Below are 25,467 nucleotides of genomic sequence, written 5' to 3' on the forward strand. Positions count from 1 at the left end.
TCATTAATCTAGAATATTAGTTTATGTGATGCATTTCTTAGATTTTACATAAAGAATAGTTGTGGTTAATGTTGGCTAGAACTAGAATGTGGTCTCTTTAGAGTCTGTTAAAAAGAGAGCATGAAGAGTTTCTATAGATGAATCTGCTTGATAAGTTCATGAAATAGAACATTTGTCTCTATATGATCTGTGATTAGGTTCCCAGTTGTTAGAAGAAATAGGAAATGTGGCATCTGCACTAAGTGTGTTTGTTTCAGCATTTTATTTATGGTCTAGAAATGTTAGAAACTTAGAGATGTCACAGTTAAATGTGCTAAAATACAGCAGTGATTTGTCTTGATTATATTGCAACAGGTGGACATAAAATAGACGTTTGATGGTGGTCTATATAGTTTTACAATATTTATCTGTGGGGATCTTTTATTATTCCATGGCAATCACATGTACTTGAACTAACTACTCAAATGATGAATTGAAACACGAGATCTGCAGTCTTTGATTGTAAGGTTAGTCTTCAAAATAAAGATTAACCTTTTAAGTTAGTTTCCGGTTCTTTTACCTCTTTAGGTTACTTTGTGGACTATCAAGGAAATAGGAAACATTTTAGTTACCACACATTAATTAATGTCTTTGATTTCTCAAATAAAACTGACAGTTTTGCTGTTTCTTGTTTATGGGAAACCTAATTTCTAATCTTTGCATCTGTTTTAGTAATAGTTATGCACGAGTGCGAGCTGTGGTGATGACCCGGGATGACTCAAGTGGTGGATGGTTACCACTTGGAGGGAGTGGACTAAGCTGCGTCACTGTCTTCAAAGTCCCTCATCAGGAAGAGAATGGCTGTGCTGACTTTTTTATCCGTGGAGAGCGACTCAGGGACAAAATGGTAATAATGTGTCTACTGTTATAATTTTAAGATTCTATAGGATGAATTATCTACTTAAAGTTTGATTAGTATACCATTAGGAAAATGATTTTTGCCCAGGATCAGTGATTATGTTTCTAAGCTTTTTTAAAGTTAAAGACAGAGAAATATGCCTCTTTCTTTCCAACTGGTGCTCATTAATGTGCATGTGTTAGAAGGAAGGTGCATTTTTTAAAAATTAAGTTTAATGCATGAATAGTCCCCCCAGCTATTAAACCAGCTACCCTCTGCCTTTCCTTCTTTCTCACTACCCCCCAAGACTAGTGGCTGACAAACTATATTCCACAGGAAATACCCAGGCCTGCCACATGTTTTTGTATGACCCATGAGTTAAGAATGGTTTTTACATTTTTTAATGATTAAAAAAAAAAAAAAACTGAAGAAGAGTAATAATTTTGTGACACATGAAAATTACATAAAATTCAAATTTCAGTGTCCATAAATCCAGTTTTATTCAAACATAACCTAGCTCATTCACTTACATTTTATCTGTGACTGCTTTTATACTATAATGACAGAACTGGATAGTTGCAGCAGAGACCATAAGTATCTGGACCCTCATGGAAAATTTTACTGGCTCCTACCCTGGACTCTGTTTTCTCAGGTTCTTTCTCTTAATTCCATATTAATTTAGTTATTCTAGGCTTATAAGACTGATTGCCAGCCTAGTTTTTACACTACTGTCTTCTATTCAGATGAGTATTTTCTTCTATCCATGTATTTTAAAATTTGAGTCTAAACTTTGATAGTGTTAGGCATTTACTCTCTTTTAATTGGTGTAGAAAGCTCTTTTTTTTTCTTTCATTTCTGAGCCTCCCCCAAAAAAACCCAACTGTGATCATACCTGAAAACCTGAGTAATGTTAATGTCATTTTGCATCAAGCAAAAGGAAAGCATGCATTTCGAAGCAAAATGAGAGTAAAATGCCAAGAATTTCCAAGACTCTTGAAAATAACTAGAATTCCCTTTAAATCCATAATTGTGGACTAGTTTGTGAGCCCACTTAGCATCAATAATGTTATTCTATTGAAAATGTTTTAAGTTCCAAATAATTCTTTTAATACATGAACGTTTTAAATAATTACTTTTAATTCTGGTTTGGTTTCTAGTTATTTTTTACTACTGAATTACTTTAGTAATTTAGAAAGTTGCCCGACTTGCCTATGCCCCAGTTTCTGCCTCAGTTAAATGGAGAGTTACTGTAAATGCTCTTGAAAGCTTTCCAACTCTGTTTTTTGAGTTTATGATGCATTCCTGATAATGTCTCTCAATTAACCAGAATGTCGTTTTAGGATTGTAGGAAACCCCAGTTGAAGTCGTAAGTGTATATAATAAATTTAACCTATCATCTCTAAAAGTTTAAATATTTAAAGGTGGTTTTGACCTTGCATAAGATGGTGGATGGCGTATACTAATGCTTCTTTAAATAAGCCATATAAACTTCTAACCAAGAACCTATGGTGACCTCCCTTGGAATTTATGCTTGTCTGAGCTCATAATAACGGGAATGTTGTTGGGGAAGTTGTAGATTTTAGGAACTGAGTGAAATGGTGAAGATTTAAGGCATGTTTTAATTTAGGAAAAAAGACAGGTCAAAGATGGAGAAAGAGTTGGAGAAAAAAGCTTGCTAGAGAAAGCATAAATACAAAGAAATGATGACTTTGATGTCAATTAGAGAAAAGAAAATCAGAGTGAAACAGAATATTAATTACATTAATAAAAATGGATAGTTTACTTTAGGATAATTCAATACAGGATTAAATCTGCATTAACTAGGAGTGAAGTTGGTCAGAGAAAGCTCAGATTGATTGATGGTTGTTCAGAGTGTGGCTTTGACATAAAGCTACTGAGAATAAAACTGGGATTCAGAAAGAACACACAAAAGTTATTTCCTTATGTCAGGACTTAATTTGAGGCCGTAACCTAATCCTAGGGTATAGAGTCATAATAATAGACTAACAAGAAAATAGGTTTTTCTGAAAGAAGCACTGACCTAGGAATCAGAACATTTGTTTCACCTGACCATTTCACCTAGAGGAATCTTGTTATTTTTGAGACAGGGATGATAAGTGTATCTCTGTGTAGACATTAAAGGAAAATCACTTTCAGTTGGAAGTTTGCCACTTAATAGGGATTAGCTAGTAAAGAGTTTTAGGTTATGGGGACCTGTGTGACCAAAGACAGAGGAAATAATGTATGGATATAAATTGAAAATAGCAAAGTTTTGTGGAATCTCAAGACAAATGGGACAGGGACATTTGAAATAATGAAATAAACAGATTATTTGGCCCCTTCTCCTGGGTAATACACATCTGACCAAGATACTTTCTAAAGCAATAATAGAATTAAAGTATGTATCTTTTTCATTATCACCACATTTTGGGATCATTAATATCCTTATTTTTATTGCTTGGTTTTATTTAATCCACTTTTCTGGATTCTAGTTTCATGATTTATCAAAAAAAAAAGTACTTTATAACTGTCAAGTCTGTAAGCTTACAAAATTCTTCCCAAGTTAATGATGGTTGACTTTAAAATCTTTGGTGAGTAAACTGCATTTTACTGTTGTCCCTATGTAATAGTTAATCATCACTTGGTAAACATTGTGTTCTGTACCCATTTTTTATGTTACATCTTAGAATCTTCTACCTTACATGAATTCTAGAAATGAAGTAACATACCTGCCTTTCATACCCCATTAAAAAAACTTGTGTCCTTTAAGAAAGAATCAGTAATTAGTAATCTGAGACCACTTGTATAGTTAATTAAAGAAATACTAGGTAATATTTTAAAGAGTATGCATAGGGACGTCTGGGTGGCTCAGTGGTTGAGCGTCTGCCTTCAGCTCAGGTCGTGATCCCAGAGTCCTGGGATCGAGTCCCGCATCAGGCTTCTTGCAAGGAACCTGCTTCTCCCTCTGCCTGTGTCTCTGCCTCTCTCTCTGTGTCTCTCATGAATAAATTAATAAAATCTTAAAAAACAAAAAAAGAATATGTATAAATGAGAATACTGATTTCATTAATAGTAGTGAAGAAGAAAGATGGCTTTTCTCAAGGGTAAAAAACACTTTGGTAGAAGACTTTTTCCAGCATTTGATTTACATTTACTTGTACTAAAAATGTCTTGTTACACTTCGCAATGGGTTATATTTCACCTTTTTTTATGAGAGAGCACGAATAAAGAGCAGGCTGATTGGGATTTTTTTCAGGAAGGTAGCATTTTGTGTAATTAGGTCAGTACTCATTCATTCATTTATTGGTTCATTCATTCAGACAGGTCGGAAGTTATTTCCTATGATGCATACCTATCACTTGCCTGTTTTTATGATGCTTACAAAGGTAGAATTTATTTCTCAGGCTACCCTTTCATACTCTAAATTAGAGCTTTTCAACCTGTGTGCCATGAATAGGTTAAAGTGGCTAGAGCCACTAGACTCCTTGCCTCTTCACCACCAGCTAGCTGCTCCTCCTCTTTCCTGGTTGTGTTACAAATGTTCTTTTTCTAAGTATGCCTGAGGAAGCAGTTGGGAAGTTCTGCTCTACATTGACTTTCATACTTTATTGGTGATTGAGAAGGAATTAAAAAGAAACACCAGGCTTTGGTATTGTAGCCTGAGATAATGAAATGTTTCCTTTCTTCTAGACACTTGGGGTTGGGTGGAATAGTTTTCAACAAGGATGGATTCTCATAACCGGTTTTTTCTTTTCCTTTATTTATATGGATTGTATCTTTCATTTCCTTCTAAATCTTGATGGCCTTGATTTCTTCAATACAAGTTAGTTTTATCTTGGATCACATTTTTTAAAATGCTAACTAAAATTTAACTGTTAATTTGGGTAGATAATCTTTGCTAAGGAGTTTCACATTTCCCATGATAGAAACTTTCTCTTTTGATTTACTTTTCTTTAGATACAGTGACCCTTCTCTGTTAGTATGAGACTCTTGATAGGCAAACATTTTATCAGACTATTTACCATATGTATAGATTATATTATTTGACCATTTTAGCTGAATTATATGTGACGTATAAATTTGAACACTGAATTATAATATACCTTTAGTGTCTTTATGAGTACTTGAATAACTATCAGTAATAATATTTAAAGTTTTGCTAAAATCTTACTGAAGACAGTCTTTATGGGTTTCCAAAATAACTATTTTTAATAATTTTATAAGATAGACAATAATTTGTCTATTAGTATAATACTAAATAGTAAATTTGCTAATTTAAAATTAGTAATTTAGTAAATTAATTTAAAATTAGTAATTTAATTTTAGTAAATTTATTTCGTAATTTAATTACTAGTTTAAAGGCATTACGCTTTTAAGAGCTTATCGTAGGAGGATCCCTGGGTGGCTCGGCGGTTTAGCTCCTGCCTTTGGCCCAGGGCGTGGTCCTGGAGTCCCGGGATCGAGTCCTGCATCGGGCTCCCGGCATGGAGCCTGCTTCTCCCTCTGCCTGTGTCTCTGCCTCTTTCTTTCTCTCTATGTCTATCATGAATAAATAAATAAAATCTTAAAAAAATAAAAAAAAATAAAAGCTTATTGAATACCAAGAGATAACAAAAATGGAGTAGACTGTATAGAAAGATAAAGTAAGACTTACAACATCTAGATGACTTAAAACATTCCATGGGAACAAGAAAAAGGCACTGTGCTATGTCAAAGCAAAGTTGTAAGATATCATAAGCTTAGGGTGACAAAGATAATATTAAAATGAAAAAAAGGAAAAATAAAGTTTCAAGTTTTAGGAGTTTGGCAGAGATTTAAGGAATTGTTTTTTGGATTAATAAGTAATTAGGTTGTGGATAGAAATGGTTTTAAAAGTTAAAATGCCTGTAAGATAATGGTTTTATTGTTTTAAAAGACATTTTTAAAATGGGGTTTCCTTCTGGTTACTAGAGCCTAAAACAAAATTAGAATGTTTGTTTTCTAGGAAGAAAATAAAGTGGTTAATATATAGCAGTGGCTTTTTTAAAAATGAGACTCCCCTACTCTCCACCTTTGGAAACCTTATAAGATTGATCATCTTTCTGCCCTGGAATGAACTTTATAAGAGTACAGAACAACGATTTTCTGCTTAGCCTTCCCACTGTGCCTCTGTGAGTTATTCCATTGTGAAACCTCAGTCCTTCTACAAAACTTTTCCTTCTCTGAAAATCAATTAAATTAACTAGCTTTTCTCTTAGGATTCAGGAGCTCTGTCTCTTGAAAGCTACTGATTCTATTCACCATAACCATAATACCACAGAGTTAAGGAGAAGAGTGGGAGTAGATATAGTTCAGCATTTTTATTGCTCCTTATTCCTCTTATGTAGAATATTACTCGATCATCCATGTATATACATCCCTCTGTTGACACTATGCCATTCAGATCATTCTCTAGCTTTCATTTTCATCCATTGGCTGTAGCAGTTCCTTTGCATAGCCAGCTTTTCCACATCTGAGCCTCATCATTGTTTTTGGCGGCTTTTCTTTGCATAGTCTTGACCTTCTGGTCTTTATTTCAGCAACCTACTTTCCTGGATCTGGTTGTTATTCAAAGCTGTTCTGTTTGAGGAATTTTACAATTTCCTGTCATTTCTATTTTATTCCCCTTTTCTTGCTCTTAGGGTGTTCTGCTTACTGTATCACTTTGTACCTCCAATTTTCTCCTGATTTCACTAAACTCCTTCTGGCTTCAGTATCTTTCTTGTTACTTTCTTTTTTAAGCCAGTCTAAATTTTTCTTGTCAATCATTCAAACCACGCTCATTCATATTTTAGTCGCCAGTATGTGCTGAGTTCTTGGCTTACCTTGCACTTAAGGAACTTCATTGAATCCTGCACTACTAAAAAGAAATACTCTCTTTGTAAAAGTGAGTATTTCATGTAACAAATATTTATTGAGTAGCTACTTAGTGCTAGACACTGTTCTAGGCACTGGGTTATGTAAATAAACAATATCCCAGTTTTTAAGGCAATATACATTTGGTGAGAGACAAAGAAATATTATAATAAACAAAATAAATACTATGCTAGACAGTTCTAAGTGCTAAGGGGAAAAAACAAATCTGGGAAAGGAGATAGGGAATTTTTTGTAAGGAGGTTTGTTAAAACTTTAGGTAGGGATAACCAAGAAAGGTTTTACTGAGAAAAAGTAGGTAACATTTGAGTATAGATTTCTATTTGGATAAGGCCTTATGTTTTAGTTTATATGTTTGAATTTTCAAGTCTTGAGTATCCTTAAAGTAGAGGAATCTGTATTTTTTGGCTGAGACTTTATGCTACACTATGCAAGATCTTGAACTTTTTTTGTGGACTTGGTGAATGGATTCAGATCATGCAACAGTAACAGTTGTAGACCTAGAAATTAGCGATTCTTCCATTTATTAAAAAAAGTGTTTTTTTTTTTTTTTAAATAAAAAGTGACTCTTTCATTCTTTTCATCTCTGCTTTTCTCCTGTCTTGCCTGTATTCCTGTAGATAAAGCTCCTAATATTTTTCCTGGCCCAGTTTTACTTAACTTTCTCTAGCTTCTATATTGCTTATCATACTGAACTTATAAAACCTGGGTCTAATATTTCTTTAGTAATCCAAAAATTACCTTGAGACAGTTCTGTCTCCTTATTTCAACACAAAAAATTTATAATCTGGTCACTACTTTTTCTTTTCTTTCTTTCTTTTTTTTTTTTTTTTTAGCTGTCTTGAATTTATCTGCCTATTGCCCAAAGCAGTCCCTTTTCATGATGTTGCTTTAGTGCATTATTCATTCATGATTCACCAAAAGCATGTACTGAAATTATGGAAATGCCTTCCCTTCTTTTACATTAACTAAATAACTGTAAAGATAGCATATTAAGAGTTTATATGGAATAGAGAACGTAGGCAAACAGCTTGTGAGTCCTGAGGAAATGGTAACGGAAGGAACAGTTGCCTTTTTATTGTCACAGGTAAGGTCACAGATAGAAAAAACAGGAAAATTGTGTTAGAGAAAGCACCTTGAGCAAACCAGTTTTCCTGGGAAGAATTGGAACGCAAGAAATGCTAATAATATTCATCTAATCCAAAATTACCAATTCTTTTTAGGGTCAATCCATTGAAAAGATAATAAATTGTACTATTAATGACTTTTATGTCTTGCTGTGAATTTTGCGAATTTCTCCCAGCAGAGAAAGAATTAAAGAGTTAATTCTTTAATATTGCCAATATTCCTTGAGAAAAAGTAATATTTCATTCTTTAATGATTGATTTATACTGGTTAATCTGGTCTTTCAGGCTCATCAGGATTATATTGGCTTCATATTTCTGCTTTATACCTGATGGTGATATACTGCACATCCCTTCCATTACATTCTAATTGCCATTAAACTATTAACAATAGCTAATAGCCTCCCTGATAGCTAAATTAAAGCTCAAACTCTTGGACCCCAAATTATTGACTTCAGCTATAAACATTTCCTAACTACTTTTGCTTTATTAGAATTTAAATATAATGTAGCATACCTTTAACTGATTAGTTGATTGATACTATTCTTTTAATCAATCAACAGGTACTTGAGTGCCTTCTATCTGCTAGACTTTTTAAGTTTATGATATGCAGTATGAGGGTTTGACTTCTTATATTAAGAAGTCTTCTTATATTAAGAAGAAGTATAGACTTCTTATATTAGTCTGTTTGGCGCCCATAACAAAATGCCACAGATAGCTGCCTTAAACAGTAGAAATTTATTGCAAAGTCAGAGATTCTAGATACCAACTAATTCATTTTCTGATGAGAGCTTTTCTTCTTGATTTCAGAAGGATGCAGTTCAATCCATACCAGTGCTTACTCAGTTCTCCTGGTTTGTCAGTTGCTAAGTGAATATTTCACTTTTTAACTACTTTTAGTTTATGTAGAGTTTAATATCTGCTAATACTAGTTTTCCCCCTCATTATTCGTCTTTACCCTTTTTGCTCATTCAGAACATTAAACAATTTTTCTTTTTGTATAGGTACACTCATTTAAGTTTTTTGCCTACATACATAAAAAATGTGTGACTGTTGTAAATGATTTTTTTTGAGGGGGGGAGATCATTTCTGATCCTTTAAAGCTCATTCATGCAACTTATCTTCCTTTTGTATAGCATTGTATAGTTAGAACTTCAGAATAAGGTTTAATGTTTGTGCTAATGTTGGCCTCTTTGTGAATTTAATGGAATTTCTAGTGTTGCAGACACAAGTATGATTTACTTAATGCTTTCAGATATCCTTTATTATAAGAAAGTGTCCTTAATGTCTCTTATGTTCCCTCATGGAAGTTGATATTCATTTTTTGAAATCTAGTTTTGCGTATGTTCCAGAGACTTTGTAATCGATATTTTTATTCAGACAATTATAGATTACTAATTGGTGTAAGGAATAATATGAAGAGATCCTGTTACTTTTTACCCAGTTTTCCCATTGGTAACATTGTGCAAAACAGTAGTATAATCATAATCAGAATGTATATTCACATTGATACAAGCCATCATATTCAGATTTTCCTACATGTACAAATTGGTATGTATTTAGAACCATACAGTTTTACCACCCACAGAAAAGATACAGAATAACTCAGTAACCACAAGAATCATCCCTCCTGTTACTCTTTTATAACCACATCCACCTCCTCCTTGGTCTGGCAACCACTCATCTATTGTCCATTTCTGTAATTTTGTAATTTCAAAAAATGTATAATTGGAATCATAAGTAAGTAACCTTTCAGGATTGGCTTTTTTCATTCACTGTTGTACCCTGAGGATTCATTCAGATTGTTGAGTGTATCAATACTTCCTTTTTATTGTTGGCTAGTGTTCTGTGATGTCTTTGTACCAGATTTGTTTAACCATTGATTCATTGAAGGACATCTAGGCTGTTTCCAATTTTATGCTATTGCAAATAAAGCTGCTCTGAACATTCATGTGCAAATTTTTCTCTGAACCTAAGTTTTATTTCTCTGGAATAAATGACCCAAGAGTGTAATTCTTGAGTATATGATAGTTTCATAAGAAACTGCCCAATTTTTTCCAAGAGTGGCTATGCTATATTACATTTCCATTAGCAAAGTATAAACGATCCAATTTCTAGGCATTCTTGCCAGCATTTTGTGCAGTTACTATTTTTTGTTATAGTCATTCTGATAGGTATGTAGTGAGAGCTCATCGTGGTTTTAATTTGTATTTCCCAATGGCTAATGATGTTGAATATCTTTATATGTGCTTTTTGAACAGAAAAATATTCATGTCCTTTAACTATTTTTCTCATTGAATTGTGTGTTTTGGTTTTTTTTTTTGTTTGTTTTTTTTTTTGTTTTTGATGTTGAGTTTTGAGAGTTCTTTTTATTTTCTAGATACTTGTCCGTTGTTGGGATATATGGCTTGCAAATATTTTCTCACAGTCTGTAGCTTTTCTTCTGTCTTCTTCGTGGGTCTTTTGCTGAGCCAAAGTTTTAAATTTTTATGATCAGTGTATCATTTTTTTCCTTTCACAGATCATGATTTTAGTGTCCGGTTCAGGGACTTTCTGTCTTGTCCTAAGTCTCAAAGATTTATCCTATTTTTTTCCTAAAAGTTTTATAGTTTTTATATTTTATATTATATTTAAGTCTTCAGTCAAATTTGAGTTAATTTTTATATGAGGTATAATACTTAAGTAAAAGTGGGTTTTGTTTTGCCTGTGAATCTCCAGATTATCCAGCACATTTTACTCTATTTGTTTATCCCTCCACAAGTATCACTTGTGTTACTATAGTTATATTTTAAGCCCTCCGTTCCCTTGTATATAAGATAGTGATTTCTCTCATTTTATTATTCTTTCTTAGGATTATTTTAGCTATTCTAGGGTCTGTGTCTTTCTATATAAATTTTAGAATAATCTTACCTATGTCTACCAAAATCCTTACTAGGATTTTTAATAGGAATTGTATTAAACCTATGGGTCAGTTTGGGGAGAATTGACATCTTTACTATGTTGAATGTTCTAATGCATGAATGTGGTTTGTCTCTAGTAAGGTCTGAATTCTTCCATTAGCATTTTGTGATTTTCAACAAGTAACTCCTGTATTTGTTTTTCTAAGTGTATTATTTTTCTTGGAGCAATTGTAAACAGTATTGGTGTTTATAATTTTGATTTCTGCTTGCTCATTATATAGAGATGTGGTTAATTTTTGTGTCGTGTTATCTTGTTGAACTATGAGGTGTTTGGATTCCCTGGGATTTTTTTTAATATAGACAGTCATGTCATCTACAAATAGGAACAGTAGTATTCCTTCTTTTTCGATCTGTATGCTTTTTATTTCTTTTTCTTTGATTATTGTAGTGACCAGAACTTTAAGTGCTTTGTTCAAGAGTAATGGTATTAGGATACGTCCTTGCCTTGTTTAGATCTTAGTGAAAACACATTCAGTCTTTTACCCTTGAGTAAGATGTTACACAGTTTTTTTATAGTGCTCTTTCATGAATTAAGATAATTCTTTTATTCCTGGCTTACTGATATTCTTTATCATATATAGTTGCTAGAATTTGTCAAATGCTTTTTGTAGGCAACTGATATGATCATATCTTTAGCTTGTTGATACGACAGATTATGTTGATTGATTTTTGAATGTTGACCCAGCCTTGTAGCCTAGAATAAGTCCTGCTTGGTCATGATGTATAATATTTTTATATATCATTGGATTTGATTTGCTATTTTTTTTTAAGTTTATTTACTTTTTTAAGTAATCTGTATACTCAATATAGGGCTTGAACTCATGACTCTGAGATCAGGAGTTGCATACTCTTCCAAATGAACCAGCTAGGTGTCCTGATTTGCTGCTACTATTTTATTAAGGAATTTTGTATTTAAGTTATGAGAGGTATTGGTCTGTAGTTTTGTTTGTTTATGGGTTTTTTTGGTATTATCATTGTCTGGTGTTGGTATTGAAGTAATACCTCATAAAATGAATTGAGAAATATTCCTTCTTTTTCTGTTTTCTAGAAGAGATATTGTACAATTGGCATTAGTTCATCTTTAAATATTGGGTAGAATTCTCCAGTTAAATCATTTTAGTATAGAGAGATTTCTTTAATAGCTTTTAATTACAAATTTAATTTCTTTAATGGTTATAGGACTACTCAGGTTATCTTTTATCTTGATCGAGTTTTGATAATACACAATTTTCAGAGAATTGGTTCATTTCTTTCTAGTTATCTAATTTATGAAGGAAAAGTTTTCTTAAGACATCAATTATAGTTTTAAAGGCTGCAAGATCTTTAGTAAATCCTTTGTTTCATTCCTGAAATTGGTGATGTGTGTTCATTTTTAATTTGTCAGTCTTATTAGAGATTAATCAATTTTAGTGTTTTCTTTAAACCAGCATTTTGTTTCATTGTTGTTGGTTTTTTTTTTTTTTTCTGTTTTCACTGATTGATTATTTCAATGGATTGGTTTCTGTTTATTATTATTTTCTTCCTTCTGTTTGCTCTGTTTTTCTAGTTTCTTGGGGAGGAACTTCAGTTATGGATTTGCAACCTTTCCACATTCCAATGTCCATAGCCTTTTGAAAAGCTTCAGTTCACTGTAATATAAAGGTTTGGGTTTATAAAGTTTAACCTTGTTTATTAAATTGTTCAACTGTTACATATCCTTTCTCTTCTGTTTTGGTCTCCTTCAGCTCGAAGGAGGCTGAAACTCTCCAACTATCATTATGTTTTTGAATATTCTTATGTTTCTAAATGGCTTTTATGTTATATAGATATTGCTGTATAAATTGATTAATAAAGATTCTTGGCTATTAGATCCTTAGATCATTGAGATTGGCTTCTTCAAAGTTGTATGGGCCCCTCTCCAAATTATGCAGACCCAGTTGAGGGAGAAGAGAATTATTTAAGGTTGTTTAGTATTACTCTGGCAATTCAGACATCTAACCGCCCATGGGGGCTTAGAAAGAGCCAGGTGAAGAAGCAGGGATTATTGCCTGTACCCAAGAATTTCATGTTGTTGTTTGTGTGGGCACCAGGAGTTAGAACAGTGTCTTTTTTTTTTTTTTAAGATTTTATTTATTTATTCATTATTCATAGAGACAGAGAGGCAGAGACACAGGCAGAGGGGGAAGCAGGCTCCATGCAGAGAGCCTGACGCGGAATTCGATCCAGGGTCTCCAGGGTCTCCAGGATCACGCCCTGGGCTTCAGGCGGCACTAAACTGCTGCGGCACCGGGGCTGGCCCTAGAACAGTGTCTTAATTAGAAGTCAGGGACTACAGTTTTCTCCCCTTTCTGCTGATAGTAATTCCTTCTAAATTCTCTACAGGGGATAACCTTCTTGATTGTGGTCTCTAGTGCTTGACTTCTCAGAGGTGCTGAAGGAATCACAGTATATCTCATTTTACAATCCCTCATCCCCTTTTATTCTCACTTCCTACTGATTTTCTCTGATGGTTACAGGTCTCTAATGACTTTCTGTTTCCTTTTTAACCAGTTTTGATTAAGTTACAGTTTTTCTAGGAAATTGGCTATTTCATTTAGTTTTTCAAATTTGGGTTTATAAAACCTTACATTGTATTCTTTATTACTTTCTAAAGTTTTGCTATGATTTCAGTTTTGTTTTGTTTTACTTTTCATTCCTAAATATTGATGATTTGTATTTTTTTTAAAGGATTTGTTTTAGAGAAAGTGCACAGCGGGTGGGGCAGGCATAGAGAGAGAGAAAAGAGAATCTTAAGCAGAGAGGAGCACAGAGCCCAACATAGGGCTCAATCTCATGACCCTGAGATCATGACCTGAGCTGGAACAGAGTTTGACACCTAAGACTGAGTCATCCAGGTACCCCCATATATTTGTGCTTTTATGCCTTTTTTGTTTATCCATTTCATTTCTCATTTGCAAAGAATCAACTTCTAACAAGAATTGTATAAGATCTCCTGTGCATCTTTTACCCAAACACACCAAATTTTTTCCTCCAAATACACCAATTTTTTAACATTTGCCATGTTGGTTTTATCAGTGTCTCTCCTTCCTCCAGTGTACACACACACATACATACGCACGCTTATTTGTTTCTGGACTTTTTGAAGTACGTTGCATATATTCTGCCTTTTACCTCTTAGTACTTCAGTGTATTTGTCTTAAGAAAAAGGGTATTTGGCACGCTGGGGTGGCTCAGTGGTTGAGCATCTGCCTATGGCTCAGGTTGTGATCCCAGGGTCTTGGGATAGAGTCCTGCCTTGGGCTCCCCACAGAGAAGCTGCTTCTTCCTCTGCCTATGTCTCTGCCTCTCTCTTTCTGTCTCTCATGAATAAATAAATAAAATCATAAAAAATAAGAATAAGGATATTTTCTTAGGTCATAGTTTAATTATCCTATTTAAGAAGTTTAACATAAACATGCTACGTTAATCTACAGTCCATATTCCAGTTTTGTCAACTGTCCTAATAATATTCTTATAACGTTTTTGTTCCATCAGTACAAGATCACATAGCATTTAGCTGTCACATATCTTTATTCTCTTTTAATCTGGAGCAGTTCCCCAGTCTTTCCTTTATGACATGCATATATTTAAAGAATATTGGCTCCCTCCCTTCTGTTTTCGCTGAACTGCTGTTATGTGAGAAACACTGCCATTGCTCCTTCTGTTCCTTTATAAAAATGTCTAAAATCCAACTCAGCTCAGAACATAGCATTAAAGATAAATTTTTATTAATAGATAATTAGTAAAATTATGTATTTGATAATATGCATAATTTCATATTTCTTGGTGTCTTTTTTTTTCTTGGTTTCTTTATGAAGGATACTAGCTTTTGTATACAGAAAACTAAGGTTCATAATATGAAACAACTATATGAGCTACCAATTACTGATTTTGGTTAGGAGTAATTTAATTTGAATTTGGCATTTTTATTTCAAAAATGGAATGATATTTCCTTGGAGTCAAAGATATTTCAGAAAGTTACTGCTGAAAAAGATTTGTCTAGCTACCAATTATACTACTTCTTAGATAATACAATTTGTAAACATGTAATTATCTATTTGTAAGGTAGCAACTATAATAAAGTACATAGTTTGAAAGTACATATTTAATTTTACTCTGCTCTCCCAAACTGTTAGTTGTTATTAATGAAACAAAAATGCACTTGTACCCATTTTTGACTTGGTCTATTTAAAGTACTTCTGGCAAACAGTCCAGTAATTTTATGACAGGAGTTTTGCTCTATATTTCCTAAAATAACTCGGAATATATCTTCAGAAGTTTTAGTTATTTAGTGACTGGCATTTTTCTTCACCCCCTCCCCTATAAAATACCCTAAAATTTCTTTCAGAAGAAGGAAAAACATCAGAGATTGAAATTTTTCACAGGCTTTAGAATCTGTTGGCTTCACCTTCTCAGAATCTACCCATAAGCTCTTTGAGCTCCTGAATGCCTTTATTTATCATTCAAATATCTCCTCCTCCTTTATTAAAAAAAGTCTCTTCTCATAAGTAATGGTCTCCTAGTTTTTCATAGCAATTGTTGTATTATGAATTAGTGGTATCACCTGATGACTAACATCACCATTTCTATTCCTGTTTATTGAAGGTTTACTATGTGTCAGTTACAAACCAGTATTACAATTTTACTGTTTTTTTAAAGTGCTCATGCACTTACCTTTATTGACATCTTTATTTCTCCATACTGCCTCAAGTTACTGTCTCGTGTTACTTCATTTCACTTTGTAGGATTTCTCTGACCTTTTTTGCAGGACAAGTCTAGTGGAGAGCTTTTGTTTATCTGGAAATGTCTTAGTTTCTATCTTACTTTTGAAGGACAGTTAGATAAAGGATTCTTGATTGATTTCTTTTTCTTTTAATACTTTGAATATATCTGCCCAGTATCTTCTGTCCCCCAAAGTTTCTAAAGAGAAATCTGCTAATACTCTTTTAGGATCCCTTGAATGTGACAGTTCACATCTCTCTTGCTGCTTTCAAGATTCTCTCTGTGTCTGATATGTGGCTTTCATTTGAATTCATCTTATTTGGAGTTTGTTGAGTTTCTTAGATGTTAATATTGATGTCTTTCATCAAATGTATGAAGTTTTAAACTGTTGTTTCTTCAAATATTCTCTCTTCCCCTTTTCCTCTTCTCTTTCTGCAGCTCCTACAATGTATTTGTTCTTTTTTTTTTTTTTAAAGATTTATTGATTTATTTTCTGAGAGAGAGAGTGGGTGGTACATAATGGAGTGGCAGAGGGAGAGGGAGAGAGAATCCCAAGTGGACTCCATGCTGAGCACAGAGCCTGATCTCATGACCCTGAGGTTATGACCTGAGCCAAAATCAAGAATCTGACATCGGGATCCCTGGGTGGCGCAGCGGTTTGGCACCTGCCTTTGGCCCAGGGCGCGATCCTGGAGACCCGGGATCGAATCCCACATCGGGCTCCCGGTGCATGGAGCCTGCTTCTCCCTCTGCCTGTGTCTCTGCCTCTCTCTCTCTCTGTGACTATCAAAAAATAAATAAAATAAAATAAAATAGAATAGAATAGAATAGAATAGAATAGAATAGAATAGAATCTGACATCAAGCAACTGAGATACCCCTATGTTGGTCCTCTTGATGGTATCCCACAAGTCCTTTAAGTTGTGTTTGCTTTTCTTTTTCTTTTTTTTTTTAAATTTTTATTTATTTATTTATGATAGTCACACAGAGCAGAGAGAGAGAGAGAGAGAGAGAGGCAGAGAGAGAGAGAGAGGCAGAGACATAGGCAGAGGGAGAAGCAGGCTCCATGCACCGGGAGCCTGACATGGGATTCAATCCCGGGTCTCCAGGATCGCGCCCTGGGCCAAAGGCAGGCGCCAAACCCTGCGCCACCCAGGGTTCCCTCTATGTTTGCTTTTCTTTAATCTTTTTTACCCCTGTTCTTCAGACTCAGTAATGTCTGTTGTCTGTTTTCAAGTTCATAGATCTTTTTCTGCCTGTTCAAATCTGCTTTAAATCTTGTAATTTTTTGTTTCATTTATTATGCTTTAAAGCTCCAGAATTTCTTTTTAGATTTTCTGTCTCTTTATTGATACTTCTAGTTTGTACATCATTTTCTTGACTTTCTCCTTAAGACAGTTTTGTGGGATTTTTTTTAGCCTTTGCCTAATTGACTGTAAGGCCTTTTTTAGGGACAGTTTCTGTTGATTTTCTTTTTTTCTTACAATGGGAAAAAGGAAAAAATGAATTTACTGTTTCTTTGTGTGCCTTGAGTTTTTTTTTTTTTGTTGTTGTTGTTGAATGCTGAACGTTAAATCAAATAGTGTGCTAACTCTGGAAATCAGATTGTCAGGTTGTCCCTTCTGTAAGATTCCCCCCCTTTTTTTTTTAATCGTTGTAGGTTGTCTCTATGCTGAGGATCTGCCTAACGTATAAATTTAGATCTTCTCATGTCTATTCTGAGTATTTCCCTGGGTATGAATAGTCAGTTTCTAATTTTCCCCATGAATGTAATTTTGTTTGAATGTCCTGGTCTTTAATGTGTAGCACCCCAAATGGGAAAAAATAAATGATAGGTAAACAAAGGATGCTGATCCTTTAAATAACCTAGACATCTCTTGATTCTGTTGAGGAGGGACTTGAAACAGTAAGGGAAGATACAACAACTATGGCTATCCTCCTCTTTGCACCTATCTGATCAGAGTTAGTCATCAGTAATCAGAGCACAGATCCCTGATATGTGGAGGACAGGGTTCTTTTTACCCACCCTGGCTCCTGTGATTTATGTGCAGGGTGCTCCAGGAATATGTTGTGCATATCTTCCTACCATGGGAAATGGGTAGTTGCTATTGTACTAATGCAGAAATTGACCAAAGTTAACCCCAGTTTACTGTCCACGTCTTCCCTTGGGAGTTCAAACCTTCAACAGACTTCAGATTTCCAACATAGTTACATCAGACAGATTCTGCCAGTGTGATTATTGTCTAAGTGGGGAGAAAGTTTCCTTCATACTTTGTCATCTTCCAGAATCCTCTTTAATCCCATTTTAATTTCTGTATTGAGTGACTTTATGAAGTAGATTAACTAGCAAGACCTCTGTATTAGTAGAAGGGGGAAATGCATTTACTAAAATAGAATAGCTCTTATTCTCACCTCCATTTGTATTTAAGAGCTACATTAGATTATGTGATATAAGTATAGTAATCTTTGGCATTTAACTCTTGGCAGGTGGTTTTGGAATGTATGCTTAAAAAAGACCTCATTTACAATAAGGTCACTCCAACATTTCACCACTGGAAGATTGATGACAAGAAATTTGGCCTTACCTTTCAAAGTCCTGCTGATGCTAGGGCTTTTGATAGAGGCATTCGAAGAGCTATAGAAGATATTTCTCAAGGTAGGTTTTCTTAACTGCTTTCTTAATTTGTTTAACCTATATGGTAGAGTGACTTTAAGCAAGACAGCTTTTGTGATTTATGTAATTAGCTTTGAAAACTCACTGTAGGCAAAGATAAAATCATGCTTTTTTAAAATCCATTTTATATTTGTCACATCATAATATATACCACTTACATGTATTACCTCAAACTCATCAGTACAGACTTCAGATGATTCCAATGGTTTTAAGTAACAGCATGAAGAAGAGGGAGCGGTCAGAACTTTGAAAATAATTTTGTGTTGTTATATCAATTATATCCTTGTTTTGGTCATAAAAAAGAAAAATTTAAATAATCAAAAACAGGTGGCCCTTAAACAACATTGTTTTAAACTGTGCCAGTCTACTATATGTGGATTTTTTTTTTTTTTTACAGTGCAGTACTATAAATGTATTTTCCTTATGATTTGCTTGGTAATGTTTTCTTTTCTCTATTTTATTCTTAAGAATACAGTATATAATACATATGATACCCAAAATGTGTGTTAATTGTATATATTACTGATAATGCTTAAGTGGACAGTAGATTATTTAGTGTTTGGGAAATCAAAAGTTATGTGTGGATTTTCAGCTGCATTTGGGCGGGGCCAGGGGTGGGTGTTCCTAACACCTGCATTGTTCAAGGTTCAATTGAATTGGGTTATTAGAAATTTTCTCTTTTTCATATGTAGACTCTGTTCTTTCCTATGGCGAACCCTTTCTTGAAACTCTTAGCTTTTTACCTGGTTTCATTATTGTGGATTGGCAGAGACCACAGCCCCATCTACCTCTTTGTATATTTTGCCAGTCTGTTAAGATTATTAACTCTAAAGCTTGCAGGTTTTAAAAGGAAGAAGAATGTATTTACGTGTAAGACTGGCCTCTGCTTAAGCAAAAAGAAGCACTTTAAGGCCCATTTCTTTCCCACAACGAGGTTATAATTAAGGCTTGATTTGTTTTTCTAATTAAGAAGGAAAATTGTCTCTATAAATAGAAATCACCTTCTGTATAAAGTAACAATCAAAATATATTAGCATTGTGATTTGTATATTTTGAAGATATTTTAATAGGAAAATTAGAAGAAATGAATGAACTATGAGACTGGCAATAGGCAAGAACATGGAAAGGCTTAGTATAAATCTGTACTGCTGGTGCATGAACCTGTGCTTAAATAATCTATCTATTTTCAGGGATTAATGATTGGTAAACAAAGTGATTTACAGTTTAGAAAAATTCCATGGAATAGTAGCAGTCATTTTAGCTTTATGACAGGAACCTATAAGTTCTTTCTAGATTGTTCTCATTGTTTGCTATACATTTCAGTCACCTGGGACACTTTGGAAAATAGAAAAACTGGTCCCCATTCCAGACTAGTCAAGTCTGTCTATCTAGGGAGGGGAGCTGGGGCTTTTCTTTTCTTTTCTTTTCTTTTTTTTCTTTTCTTTTCTTTTTTTTCTTTTCTTTTCTTTTCTTTTCTTTTCTTTTCTTTTCTTTTCTTTTCTTTCACGTTCCTATCTATTTCAGATGTGATGGAAAATTGCAAAATGATAATATAATGAATTTAGGGGGGAAAAAAGTTCCTGATATTCTCCAGTAGTGGTGTGGTTCTCAAACCACTGCAAGAAATAAAAAATATGTGATGTCCTATGCCTGCCTCATCCCAGATTCTGACAATACCAGTTTGAGAATATACTATGGTACCAGTATATTTTCTAAAAGTTCGCCAGTTGACTCTGATATTTAGGTAGTGTCCAAGATCCAGTACTTTAAAAAGACAATCATTATCCATGGCTGCTAGAATTTTTAACTTATTTTTATCTTTTTTAATTAAGCTTTTTATCTTCACTCCAATGTAGTTAACACACAGTGTTGCATTAATTTCAGGTGTATGACATAGTGATTCAACCATACTATGCTTAGTGCTCCTCATGATAAGTGTATTCTTAATCCTCTTCACCTATTTCATCCATCCCCCAACCACCTCCCCTCTGGTAACCATCAGTTTGTTCTTTATAATTAAGAGTCTGATTCTTGGTTTGTGTGTGTGTCTCTTTCTTTTTTCCTTTGCTCATTTGTTTTGTTTCTTAAATTCTGTGTACGAATGAAGACGTGGTATCTATCATTCTCTAACTGACTTTGCTTAGCATTATGCTCTCTGGCTCCATCCATGTTATGCAAATTTTTTATGGCTGAATAGTATTCCAGTGTGTGTGTGTGTGTATGTATACCACCTCTTTTTTTATCCATTCATCCATCAGTGGACACTTGGGGTGCTTCCATAATTTGGCTATTATAAAAAATGCTTCAGTGAGCATAGAGGTGCATGTAGCCCTTTGAATTAGTATTTTTGAATTTTTTGTGTAAATACCCAGTAGTGTAATTACTGGGTTGTAGGGTCGTTCTATTTTTAACTTTGTGAGGAACTTCCATACTATTTTCCACAGTGGCTGCACCAGTTTGTATTCCCTAAAGTATTTATTGCTTTTAAAAAGCCCACACTCATGTCTTCATAAAAGCATACTTCTTTTCACTAGTATCAAATAGATTGAGTTTCATGGGGTTTTGTTTTTGTTTTTAATTTATTCATGAGAGACACAGAGAGAGAGAGAGGCAGAGACCTAAGCAGAGGGAGAAGCAGCCTCCACGCAAGGAGCCCAATGTGGGACTTGATCCCAGGACTCCAGGATCACTCACTGGGCTAAAGACAGGTGCTAAATTGCTGAGCCACCCAGGTGTCCCTGGGTTTCACTTTTTAAAGGACAGTTTAGATATATATGGAGGAGCTTAAAACTCCTAGCCAGGTAGAATAGGCTATAGTACTAATCTGTCTCATTATTTTTGACCATTTTTAAAAACATATTGATTACTGTCAGACTTTCAGCAATCCCATTAAATCTCTCTTTTAGTCTTCCATGACAATAAAAATAAACCATGCAACCCTTTCCAAAGGACAAATTTCTCCTCATCTTCGATGCTACCTACATCTCTCAAAGTTAGCATAAACTCACAGTTTGCTAAGACATCCTTCCTTATTTATTGAAACTAAAGGCACTCTTCAACAGCATGAAAATGTGCAGAGAAACATTGATGCACAAAGATCAATAGCAACAATTGGTTATTGGCTATCAATCGTGGTTTAAGGCTTGTTTTCTCTCTTAAAAAAGCAACTAATATCTTGAGGTATTTTCTGGGTAAGAATATTTAGAAAATAGAATAAATCCTATCATCTAAACACAAGAGGAGTTGTAATGTGTGTACTCTGTGTAGCAGTTTGCGCATTTTAGAAGAATCAGGGGCAGGGCTCGCTAGAGATAGCACACTTTCAAGAAAACCTCTTTCATAAATAACTGGAAATATACCCGTAGAAGAAGGAAATAATCACTTTATTCTTCTGACAAAGAACAGATATGGGTAGCCAACATCTGACTTTGCCAGGCAGCCCAGAATGATCTCTGAACAGTTCTACAGTATTATAATGATTCAATCAGTCAATATTACTAAAACCTAAAACAAAAATTCTTTGCTTAATTAACATCTGCTTGGTTTTTTTAGGATGCCCAACATTTAAAAATGAAGCTGGAGGAGCAGAAGATGACTTACAAGTAAGTAGTTTGCCTTGAAAGGAATTTATGAACATAAAGGGTGGGGAGGAAATCACTATCTTTAATAAATAAGCAACTTACATAAATTTCTAAGACACTGTATTTGTCAAGAAATACAGAGAAACAGAAGCAATAGGATATATGGGCATGTATATAGGTATGCATGTGTTATAGAAAGTTTGGTTTTGTTTGGTTTCCTTGGATTGGTTTGGTGGTGGTTGGTTTTTTTGGTTTCTTTTTAAAGGAATCGGCTCAGTGATTGTGGGAACTGACAAGTCAGAAATGTACAGGTTAGGCAGGCAGGCAGGTACCACAATTTTGATACACTTTGATGTTTCAGTTTTGAGTTGGAAGGCAGAGTCTCATGGCTGACTTCCTTACTCTTTGGTAAACCTCAGTCTTAAAGTCTTTTCATAATGAGACCTGTCTGCTTTATGAAGGGTAATATCTTTTACTTAGAATGTACTGATTTAAATACTAGTCACATCTGAAAATACCTCCACAATATTTTTTTAAAAGATTTTATTTTAATTTTATGAGAGAGCAAATGAGTGAGAGCATGAGATGGGGGCGGGGAGGGGCAGAGGGAGAAGCAGATGCCCCACTCTGCGGGGAGCTTGATCCCAGGACCCTGAGATCACAGAAAAGAAATTGCAAATTGATAATAAAATAAGCACATATGAACTATGGTAAGCGACAGGTAGTGTAAATTAACATTTTTTAGTTATGAATTAAATAAAGGTTTAAAAATGGACATTCCCCTCTAGGGGCGTGTGGGTGGCTCAGTTGGTTAAGCATCTGACTCTTGGGGGATCCCTGGGTGGCTCAGTGGTTTAGCGCGCCTGCCTTCGGGCCAGGGTGTGATCCTGAAGTCCCGGGACATCAGGCTCCCATGGAGCCTGCTTCTCCCTCTGCCTGTATCTCTGCCTCTCTCTCTCTTTCATGAATAAATAAATAAATAAAGTCTTTAAAAAAAGAAAAAAAAGAAAGGCATCTGACTCTTGGTTTCAATCCGTGGTGATCTCCCGGTCCTGGATCAGCCCTGTGTTAGGTTCCATGCTTAGTGTGGACTCTGCCTGTTGCTCCCCCTACCCCTCTGCTTCTCATTCTCTCTTTCTCTCTCTCTCTCTTTCTCAAATAAAGAAATAAAATCTTTTAAAAATTAAAATAATAAAATAAAATTTGACACTGCCCAGTACTGTCTCTGAGATTGACAGATTGATGCCCTGCTGGAAAAAAATGTGGATTGTAGATTCTTTCTAGAAAGCAGTTTGGTAGTATATATTAAAAAGCCTGGGATCCCTGGGTGGCACAGCGGTTTAGCGCCTGCCTTTGGCCCAGGGCGCGATCCTGGAGACCCGGGATCGAATCCCACGTCAGGCTCCCGGTGCATGGAGCCTGCTTCTCCCTCTGCCCCCACCCCCTCTCTTTCTCTCTCTCTCTGTGACTATCATAAATAAATAAATAAATAAAAATTAAAAAAAATAAAAAGCCTTTAAAACAGAAACCTGAAAGCCTCTTGACCCTAGTGAACAGATTTTCAGTAATTTATACTAAGGAATAGAAATGCACAAAGTGTTTGGGTTTTTTGTTTTGTTTTTGTTTTTTTCTTGCACATAGATTTTTTACACACAGATTTTTGGTTTTGTGTATTTAAAGTATTGATAATAAAAAATAAGCCATTTAAGTAGGAGAAACAGAATGATTGAATTAATTAGAATATATCTATCATGCAATCATTAAACATTTAACTATTTATTAATTCACTTATAATATACTGAGTAATAAAAACATAAAAATTATATGGTGTTACTACTCCACTAAAATGTTAAATATTTTTATTACTTTTGAATTGTGGGATTCTGAGCTTATATGACTTTCTTTTTAGAACTTTTCCATATTTTTCAAGTTTGATGTAGTATTAATACTTCATAACAATATTAGAACAGTAAAAGAACCCAAATTTTTATAGACCCAGTATTAATAATCAGTTATTTATATTACTGTAAAAATAGTTGTGACCTAAAGATATGGCAAAATTTTTATTTTGGAAGATTTGAGAAAGATAGCAAAGTTTGTTTATTTTTTAAGATTTTATTTATTTATTAGTGACAGAAAGAGAGAGAGGCAGAGACACAGGCAGAGGGAGAAGCAGGCTCCATGCAGGGAGCCCAATGTGGGACTCGATCCCGGATCTCCAGGATCATGCCCTGAGTCGAAGGCGGCGCTAAACACCTAAGCCACTGGGGCTGGGCAAGATAGCAAAGTTCAAAGAAAAAAAAAAAAAAACAGAAGTACACTACCATCCATGATGACCATATATTTTTAAATACAGCCGTTGGGATTTTTTCTGTATATACGTAAATGTGTATGTACGTGTGTTATATCACTATACTGTAGTCTTTTTTCCACTGAAATATATAATATTTCTGTGTCCTTTTTCAAGTTTATAATTTTTAATGTTTTTATTTTGTATATGTGCTGCTGAAGTGAGCACTCATGTACAAAGTATTGCAAACAATTATGTTCTGGAGTAATTTTTCCTTTACATAATGGTATACAAAGAAATGAGGTGAAACCAATCACAAGAATATTAAAATGACATTATATCTTGTGATTTGCTTTCACCTCATTTCTTTGTATACCATTTTGTACGTATAGTCAATGGATTTTGTAAAAAACTATTGTTTTCATGATCATATTTGCTACTTGTTCATGTCAAAGCTTTGATATTAGTATAAAATGGGGACGATATGAGTGAAGAATAATAAATTTATCACAGAAGAAGCAGATGAAAGAGTAAAAAGTTAACTAAAATTAGGAGGAGTCTAGTACAGTTACCATATAACGAAAAGCAGTAAGGATAGTTATTCTCTTAGCTCTTTGGGACAGCTACTTCATAGTAAGATATTTCTAATGCCCTTAATCCAAAATGTTACATGCATACCACCCTAAAAGAGTTATTTATTTATATTTTAGCTTTATTAGACTAAATCACTTGCTTGGTTTTTTTATTTTCATAATAAGATAGAAAATATGCAATGTTACTAGAGACTATAGTAGTAAGCTTCCATTTAAATGTAATTTTACTAAGAGCAATTTTTATGTCAAGTTTTAATTCTTGGTTTTACATTCTGTGGTGTTTTTAAAATGGATTCTTAAATTATATTCCTTTTGATAAAATCTAATTCTCCCCGAGTATGCATTATACTTAGTTGTTTCTTAACAAATAGGCCTATGGTAGAAGTGACATGTTTTGACTTCTAAGAGTAGGTCATAAAAGACATTGCAGCTTCTTTCTGGTTCTCTTGGATTACCTGTCCTAGAAAATGACAAGTGTCATGTCATGAGGACACTCAAGTAACCCAATGCAGATGTCCATGTGGTGAGAAACTGAAGTCTTATGACAATAACAATGCTAGTGAGCCATCTGGGAAGCAAGTCATTTACTTTTAAACAAGCCTTTAGATGACTAAAGCCATAGCTGATGTATTTTTTGTTTTTGTTTCTTTTAAGATTTTATTAATTTATTTGACAGAGTGCTCAAGCAGGCAGAGCAGCAGGCAGAGGGAGAGAGGGAGCAGGGAGCTCCCTCCCCA

The 25,467-nt window shown here is 34.3% G+C and overlaps 1 protein-coding gene across 2 annotated transcripts in view; it reads left to right on the forward strand.

Moving 5' to 3' along the window:
* The window catches only part of SPRED1 (sprouty related EVH1 domain containing 1), a 125,829-nt gene that overhangs the window by 64,462 nt on the left and 35,900 nt on the right, over positions 1 to 25,467 (forward strand). For both annotated transcript variants that reach the window (XM_055316788.1, XM_055316790.1), the window contains 3 exons: positions 712 to 886; positions 18,080 to 18,248; positions 21,819 to 21,868. In XM_055316788.1, coding sequence (XP_055172763.1) covers positions 712 to 886; positions 18,080 to 18,248; positions 21,819 to 21,868 — 394 coding nt within the window. The remainder of the gene's footprint in view (positions 1 to 711; positions 887 to 18,079; positions 18,249 to 21,818; positions 21,869 to 25,467) is intronic.

The sequence above is a fragment of the Nyctereutes procyonoides genome, unplaced genomic scaffold, assembly GCF_905146905.1.
Source record: "Nyctereutes procyonoides isolate TBG_1078 unplaced genomic scaffold, NYPRO_anot_genome, whole genome shotgun sequence".
In the NCBI taxonomy this organism is placed as follows: domain Eukaryota; kingdom Metazoa; phylum Chordata; class Mammalia; order Carnivora; family Canidae; genus Nyctereutes; species Nyctereutes procyonoides.